Source organism: Pyrgilauda ruficollis, unplaced genomic scaffold (assembly GCF_017590135.1).
Source record: "Pyrgilauda ruficollis isolate IOZ18807 unplaced genomic scaffold, ASM1759013v1 scaffold216, whole genome shotgun sequence".
In the NCBI taxonomy this organism is placed as follows: Eukaryota; Metazoa; Chordata; class Aves; order Passeriformes; family Passeridae; genus Pyrgilauda; species Pyrgilauda ruficollis.
The window spans coordinates 185,273-193,583 of NW_024520984.1; the positions used below are offsets into that span (position 1 = coordinate 185,273).

The 8,311-nt window shown below is 60.8% G+C and overlaps 1 protein-coding gene across 1 annotated transcript; it reads right to left on the minus strand.

The window, feature by feature from the left end:
• Positions 1 to 748: 748 nt before the first annotated feature.
• MDFI (MyoD family inhibitor) lies at positions 749 to 6,722 on the minus strand. Its single transcript, XM_041468287.1, has 4 exons — positions 6,692 to 6,722; positions 6,131 to 6,277; positions 1,838 to 2,056; positions 749 to 1,106 (listed from the first exon to the last, which is right to left on the minus strand). The coding sequence occupies exons 1-4, from the start codon at positions 6,720 to 6,722 to the stop codon at positions 850 to 852; spliced, it is 654 nt and encodes a 217-aa protein (XP_041324221.1). The 3' UTR covers positions 749 to 849.
• Positions 6,723 to 8,311: the final 1,589 nt, after the last annotated feature.

Consider the following 8,311-nt stretch of genomic DNA (forward strand, 5'->3'; position numbering starts at 1 on the left):
TGGGCTGGGCACCGGGGGCAGGGGGCCTGGCAGGACGTGTCCCCCAGCTCGGGACCCCGCAGAGGGCTGGAGGCTCCAGCGTGTCCCAGTGCCCACGGGTCACCCAGCCTGGGTGGTGTCCCTGCTCTGTGCCACCCCTGTAACCCCCCGGAGCTGTCCTGGGGTGGTGGCAGTGGGATGGGCTGTCCCCAACACCAGGAGCTGGGGTGGCTCTGTGGGACTGGGTGTCTTCAAGGCTGGGACCCGGGGTGACTCTGCAGGACATGTGTCCCCAAGGCTGGGGTGGCTCTATGTGACGGGCTGTCCCCCAGGCTGGGGTGGCTCTGTGTGACAAGCTGTCCCCAGTGCTGGGGTGGCTCTGTGTGATGGGCTGTCCCCCAGGCTGCGGTGGCTCTGCAGGACAGCTGTCCCCAAGGCTGGGTTGGCTCTGTGTGACAAGCTGTCCCCAGTGCTGGGATAGCTCTGCAGGATATGTGTCCCCAATGCCAGGGTGGCTCTGTGTGACGGGCTCTCCTGCTCTCGGCTCAGGTGGCAGGAGGCTCCCACAGTCCCCCCAGTGCTGGCAGAGGTAGAGCAGGCCAGGACACCTCCAGACCCCCTGCAGTCCTCTGGGGTCACCCTTCCCCGGGCAGGAACAGCTCCAAGGACGAGGATTCCAGCGGGGGATTCGCTCTCCTCCTCCTCCTCCTCCTCCTCCTCCCTTCCCCGGGCAGGAACGGCTCCAAGGACGAGGATTCCAGCAGGGGATTCTCTCTCCTCCTCCTCCTCCTCCTCCGGGACCGTCCGGAGCCTCACCCGCTGTGGGACAGCCCGGGGGGTCCCGTGCAGGTCCCCCCCCAGCAGGGCCCCTCAGGAGGAGAAGCAGAGCCCGCAGCACTCCATGCAGATCTCCAGGCAGTCGGCGGACTCGCAGCAGGCGTCGATGATGCCGCAGTCCATGTCGCAGGGCAGGTCGCAGTCCGCGCACTCGCCTGAGTTGCAGCAGCAGCAGCAGATGCAGGAGTCCTCGGAGGTGCAGGAGCCGCAGGTGGCACAGTCCAGCACGATGTTGCAGAGGGTCAGGAACTCGCAGAAGAGGCAGGAGAGGATGCAGTGGACGCAGCAGTCTGGGGAGGAACGCGCGGGTGAGACAGCGCCCGGCGTGGGGGGTGCTGGGGGGGCAGCACGAGGGTGGAAACCCTCCCTCAGGAACTCATGGAAGGGAGGGGAAAAGGGGTTGGGAGGCAGCCACTGCCCCAGGGGTCTCCCTCAACACCCAGCCCTCAAGAGAGACCAATTTTGGAGGACAGGAGATGGCCCCGCTCAGCACCCGCCCTGCAGAGGCTGCCAGGAGGGTCCAGGGGTCCGCTGGGCTTGGAGGGTGCCAGCAAGAGATCCCAAGGGATGAGGGGCTTGAGGACTTGGAGGGTGTTACCAAGAGATCCCAAGGGATGAGGGGCTCGAGGACTTGGAGAATGCCACCAAAAGATCCCAAGGGATGAGGGCCTTGAGGGTTCACAGGGTTCCACACAAGAGATCCCAAGGGATGAGGGGCCTGAGGGTTCCACCCAAGAGATCCCAAGGGATGAGGCGCTCAAGGACTTGGAGAATGCCACCAAAAGATCCCAAGGCGTGAGGGGCTCGAGGACTTGGAGAATGCCACCAAAAGATCCCAAGGGGTGAGGGGCTCAAGGGTTCACAGGGTGCCACCAAGAGATCCCACGGGATGAGGGGTTCAAGAGTTTCACCCAAGAGATCCCAATGGATGAGGGGCCTGAGGGTTCCACCCAAGAGATCCCACGGGATGAGGGGCCCGAGGAGAACAGCTGGAAAGAGACCCCCAGGTTCGAGCCAGTACCTTCCTGCGCCTCAATGGGGATGTGCGAAGAGGGCGACTTGGAGCTGCCCTTGCTCTTCTTGCTGCTCTGGCTGTTGATGGAGTGGTGCGGCTGCAGCTTTCGCTGCGGTTTCTGCGCGCTGGGCACGGCCCGGCACATCCCGTTGCCCGCCTCCCCGTTGGGCAGCAGCTGCGTGCAGGGCCCGGGGGGCTGCGGGGGTGGTCGCACCTGGGGCTGGCCTGGAGGGGAGAGCAGCACGTTACCCACCCTGCCTTCTCCACGGGGAGAAATTGTCACAAATTGGCACGAAACAACACGATGCGGGCTCGCTGCTCTTTCCAAGGTAAAAAGGGATTTTTATTTCTGGCTCTAGCATTTATAGATTTCCAAAAGTGGCAGTGGATTGGAGGGCGAAAGTGCCACCTTTCTCCAATGACACTGGACAAAGTAACAGTCTGCCAAATTTCTTCTCCTCCATAAAAGAATGCAAATCAATAAGTTATTTACATAAAGTGAGAAAGTTCGTTATGAGAATGTAAACATCAGAAGGCTTAGAAAATCTTTAAAAATCAGGGTGACAAGAAACACGTGCCCAGACCCTGGAGGAAAACGGGAATCTGGTCCCCAGGTGGACACGGGGTGAGCTGATGGATGGATGGTCCAAGAGGAGGGAGATGGAACAGGAGATGTGGAAAAGGTGGTGGAGGGGAGGAGGCAAAGGCTCCAGAGAGAGGAAGGGATGGAAAAACCCGAAGAAATGAAGATTTGTCGTGAAGGATGGCCTGAAACTCAGAGGACCTGAAGGAGGAGACGTCCCTGCACGGCCAGCAGGGATGGAGGCACCGAGGCTGCCCCACGAGAGGCACCAGCGCAGAGCCAGCCTGCTCCTGCAGGGACCGGCCACTCCCTTGAGGTCTCTGCAGCCTCTGGCTGAACTTCTCTGCAGGAGGAGGAAAATAACGCAGAGCTGCGGCTGTGCCTCCCTCCAGCCCCTCCTGCTGCAGCTCTGTGTCCTGCCAGCCTGCTGCCACAGCCACAGGGGGGGCTCAGCCCCCTGCTCCTGCCCGCCGTGCCCACGCTGCCTCCTCATCCTCATCCGGGAGAGGACTGGGAACCAGAACAAGGTTCCAGCAGCCGTCATCCTCCTCAGTAAGGCCACAAATAAAATAAAATAAAATAAAGTAAAATAAAATAAAATAAAGTCAAATAAAATAAAATAAAATAAAATAAAATAAAATAAAATAAATAAAATCCTGTCTGGTGGTGCTTCAGCCAAACTTTGCTTTTCCTCTGCCACGGCAGTAAACAAGGGATGATTCAGGGGAGAGGCTCGAGGGCAAAGGCACCTCTTGGCACCAGGGAACAGGAGCTGCTTTCTGTGCAGGGCACTGGGGGACACAGGGGTGGAGCGGGCACAGGCGGTCCCTGTCCTGCATCCACGAAAATAAAACAGATGGAAGGTGAAAATAAAGTGGGTGGAAGGTGAAAATAAAATAGATGGAAGGTGAAAGACACAAGTGGATGGTCCCAGCACTTGGTTTGACCAGGCTGAGCTGGGCTTGGGCCGCACAGGGAGGTTAAAGTGGGAGCTTGGTCTTTGACACCCGCTGGGAAGGGAACTTAAAATAAATAGAGCTGAGCGGGAAGAGTGGGCTGAGAGCAGGAGAGGTGGGAGACAGAAAACAGGTCTTGCATAAAACAGGGAATGTCTCCCCTTCCTAAAATCCTCACGGAGTGTTCACCTCCTGCGTGCCCTCTCCCGCCTCGTGTGTGCACCGAGATGGCACCGAGGTGACATCCGAGGTGACCACGGTGCCCAGGGCTGTGACAGGAAGGGCTGAGCCTGCAGGGAGCTGGGCAGGGCTGAGTCAGGAGGGAGGCAGCAGCAGCAGCTCGGCAGCCTGGGACGGCAGCTGGATTCTCCGGGACTGCAGCAGGATGCACTTGGCGCTCCCCATCTCGCTGCATTCCTCAGATTAAACTGTTTGTAAATCAGAATCACGCTCTGGCTCCGGCGAGGGGCAGCCAAAGGCAGCCAGGAATCCCCCCCTCAAAGTGAGGGAAAATAGCTTCCATTTTTGTAGGACAGCCTTTAAGACACGAGGCCAAAGCTCTGCTGAAAAAGGCACCTTCAGCTCCCCCAGTAATGCAGGAGTGGGGGGACCAGCCCTGAAAAACAGGATTGTGCCTGTCTACAGCTCTTCAATAACCAAAATCCTCCTGGATGTTCACTCTGGGTTTCCCACTGAGGTGATGCTCCTCGATCCCCTCGGGTGTCCCAGGGCAGCATCACCGGGGTCCCCCTGCTGGGACCCTCCCCCAGCCACTGCCAGGCCTTGGAATGTTGTGCCCACCTGGGTCTGCTGCTCCTGCCTTAACACACAGAATCCCAATGTTCCAAAAAGCTGCAAAACTGGATTTGAGCACAGAGCTGAGCCTCGGAGGGGCCAGTCCTGGCGCTGGTGGGCAAGGACGTGACCCTGCACCCTCCAGCCCCTTCTGCCCGGCCCCTCCTGAGGCTGGCACGGGAATGCCACCATCCCATGGGAGAGCCTAAATGTGTTCCCCAGAGCCCGCCAAAATAGGAATAACCCCCAAAAACCAATGGTGACCCCCGCCCAGGAGCAGCGCAGTGAGGAGTGGGGACACCAGCGGTGACGCTGCTCATTTCCCAGCGAGGAGAGGCAAAGGTCCCTCCACCAGAACCAGGAGGAGGGTGCCCAAATCCCTCGCAGCGCCGGGGCCCGTGGGGGGCTGGGCTGGGCTGGGGAGGGGGCTGTGCAGCGGCTGCGGTGTGACTCAGGCGTGCAGAATGTCTGCGGGCAGCCGGCCCAGCCCGCGGACGCCGCGCCAGGGCTCAGCCGCAGCAAACGTGCGCTCTCCCCGCCGCAGCGCCCGCGCCTCGCCGCCCTCTGCCCTGCCCTGCCCTGCCCTGCCCTGCCCTGCCTCCCTCCGCAGGGGCAGCCCCGTTCCCAGCCGCCCTCATCCCGCTGGGAAGCTTCCATCCACTTTACACCCCTTGGAAGGGGAAGCTGGCAGCCAGCAGAAAGGGAATGGGAGGGAGAGGCTGGGATGCGGGCTGGCGGCCAGGGAGGGACGGACGGCTCCAGGAGAGGCTCCAGGAGAGGCTCCAGGAGAGGCTCCCACATCTGCCCGCGCCGCTCCCCCAGCCCTGCCCCGCCAGCGGAGCGAGGGCAGCCCGGCCCTGCCCCACCCCACACGGCCGGGGCAGAGTTTGGGAGGCGCTGCCAGCCCCTGCCACCCCCTGAAGCAAAACCAGCCCGGCTCAGCCAGGCCCGGCTCAGCCAGGTTCAGCTCAGCCAGGCTCAGATCAGCCAGCCCGGCTCAGCCAGGCTTGGCTCAGCCAGGCCTGGCTCAGCCAGGCTCAGCACCAGCCTCACCCTTGCCCTGGAGTGGTCAAGACAAGAGCTGGCCCAGTGGGACACGGCTGCTTCTGCCCCTGAGAGCGGCTGTGGCACCGGGACATGGCGGGGTGTGCCACGGGGACATCCTGGGGATGTGGCACAGGGACATTGTGAGGCTGTGGCCATGGAAATATCCCATGGCTGCGGCATGGGGACATCCTGGGGATGTGGCAGGGGGACATCCAGGGGATGTGGCAGAGGGACATCCTGGGGATGTGGCCATGGAAATATCCCATGGCTGTGACATGGGGCATTCCGGGTCTGTGCCCATGGAAATAACCCAGGGCTGTGACATGGGAATATCCTGGGGCTATGCCACGGGGAGATTGTGGGCCTGTGCCATGGGGACATCAGAGGGCTATGGCACAGAGACATCCCGGGGCTATGGCACAGGGACATCCCAGGGCTATGGCACAGGGACATCCCAGGGCTATGGCACAGGGACATCCTGGGGATGTGCCACGGGAACATACTGGGGCTATGACACAGGGACATCCCGGGGCTGTGCCCCATGGAAATTCTGTGCCATTGAGACATCCCAGGGCTGTGCCCATGGAAATACCCCACAGCTGTGCCATGGAGACATCCTGGGGCCATGCCCATGAGAACGTTCTTTGTGGGTCTCCTCTCTCCCCCTGGGGTTTTGGGGGATGTTCTTTTCCCAGGCAGGCTCATCCCTCTTCCCACCACGGCACTCCAGAGAACCCCAACCCTTCCCAAAGCAGCTCCAGTTGCTCCGAGGGCACCGGGAGCCACCCCTGGGTGCCACCCTTCACTTTCACCTCTCCAGGTGACTCAGGCTCGCTTCGAGCTTTGATGTGGCGAGGAACAAAGCCAGGAGGAGCCGGGTTCCCACCTCTGCCCTGCTTTTTGATGGAAAACACTCACATGTCACAGCTTCGGGAGCGCCGCCGAGCTCGGCCCGGGGGCCTTTGGTCAGCACTGTCACCGGGGATTTGTCGCCTTCCAGGGCTTTGTCCTTCCTCGGCACCGCGGGGATCTGCCTCGGGACAGGGAGCGAGGGCTCGGGCACCTCTGCAAGAGAAACGGGATCAGGGCTGAGCCCCCGGGGCAGCCAAATTTTGGGATGGGGCTCTGAGTCCCGAGCCACATCCCTGTGGCACACAGCCCGCGGGTTTGGGCAGCCCGCTGCTGCTCGCCCCGCTGCAGCGCCATCCCAAAAAGCCTCCCCAAGCTCTCACATTCCTTCTCCAAAAAGCCAAGGGATCTGGTTACACTCAGCGGCTCAAGCTGGATTTTTCATCCCCCTTCCCATGAAAAGGGCCACTGTGTTCCCTGCGGGAGCTGGCTGCCACCTTCCCTCGTCCTCCTGCACTCTGCAGCAGCCCCCGCAGGACCCCTCGATGGGGCAGGAAAAACCTGCAAGGAGCCGAGTTATTCCCCACGGGAGAAATCCCGGTGCAGAAAGGCAGGAGGAGGCAGGATCACCTCCAGCGCTGCTGGCAGCGGGCTGCTCCATCCCCTGGGAATGTGGGGTGCCCAGAGGGGGGCTCGGTGCCGTGCCACACCACCCCAGCCCCCTCCCCACTGCCCCAGCCCTCTGCCCATCCCCCGGAATAGCAACGTCTTGCACAACAGGAGCTGGAACGCACTTTATATAAAACTAAATTATAGGCTGGGCAGAGGGAGGGAGGGCAGAGAGCCATAATTGCCCTGGCTGGAACAGGAGCCCTGCAAGCAGCCAGGGAGGGCAGGGGAGGGGGGAAGGAGGCCTGAGATGCTTCGTTATCCTCCATAAAACCAGGGTCCCACACACCAGAGCCGAGGAAGAAAGGAGGGCAGTTACAGATAATTAAAAATCAATATTATTTTAAGGAGCACAACGAGGGAAGTTGGGGGGTTCCAGCTGCACCCCGGGATCAGCAGGAGCTGGAAATGCTGCAGCCGCTCTGGAGTGATGCTGCTCAGCTCCACAACACCCTCCAAAGTCATCCACGTGCCTCAGTTTCCCCTCTCTGCCCTCCCCAGGGTGCAGATCCAGCCTGGGGTGCTGGAGCTCCTGAGACAGGGGGGGGATTTTTTGGGAAAGAAAACTCATCCCAGCACAGAGCCCTACTCACAGCTCTCACAGCTGAGGCGATTTTGGGGCTCAACCAAGGGAAACCCAGCAGCTCCAGCTGAATTTTGCACGACAGCATCGGTTCCAAATCCCGACAGAGCAGGAGCACGTGAGCCCCAGATGGGAGAAAAGCCATTCCCATGCCTCTGGAAAGCCCGGAGCAAAATGGAGAGGTGAGGAGAGCAGGCTGTCATCTCCCATGGGCGTAGAGGTGTGGGGTGAATCACATCCACAGCCTCTGTCATGTCCCAGCCTGGACTGGCCCCAGCCAGTCCTGATCCAAAGGCAGATGTGAAATCCTGATGGGTGAGCGTGGGAAATGGATGATGAGGATGATTGCCCTGGTCAGGAAGGGGCTGGAGGTGCAGGAATTTTGGGGAAAAGTGAGAGATGTCCCATGCCAAGGATGACAGAGATGAGGAGCTCTGAGTGGAGCCAGAGGTGAAGCTCCCACAGAGTCCCCGAGCTCTGGTTTCTGCTGTGAGATGTCCTGAGTGTGTTCAGGGCTTCAAAACCCTCAGGGCTGCCCAAAACAGCCCCAGACCCTCGTCCCTGCGGGTCAGTGATTGGGAAAAAGGGCTGGAAAATCAGGTGCAGCACAGGAGAAGGGCTGAGCTCAGCAGATCCCTGTCCCTGCCCCTCTGCGCTGCCTCCAGAGCACCCCTTGTCCCCTCTGTGCCCGTTCCTGGGGACAAGGACAGTCTGGAGCCCTGGCTGGGTGGATCCACAGGGACATCCAGGCTGCTGCTCCCACCGGGATGGAGCCCAGGCTCGTCCCTGCCGTGTCCACTTCACACTTGTAATTACCCTGCACAAGGGCTCGCACACAACCGCAGCCACGCAGGGAGGAAGGTGGCAATTAAATTAACTCCCCCGGGAACAAGCTGGCCAGGAGAGGGACAGAAATAGACAGGAATGAAGCTTGGGTGAGCTGATCCTTCCCTGTCTCGCGTCCCACAGGCTGCTGCAGGGAATGTGGGGATGGGGCT

Coding starts and splice junctions, on each gene's coding strand:
- MDFI (XM_041468287.1), bottom strand. CDS start 6,722: ATGGAGCAGCCCGCTGCCAGCAGCGCTGGAG. Junction 6,278..6,691: donor CGCTGCCAGCAGCGCTGGAG/GTGATCCTGCCT, acceptor TTTCTCTTGCAG/AGGTGCCCGAGCCCTCGCTC. Junction 1,107..1,837: donor CCCCATTGAGGCGCAGGAAG/GTACTGGCTCGA, acceptor GTTCCTCCCCAG/ACTGCTGCGTCCACTGCATC.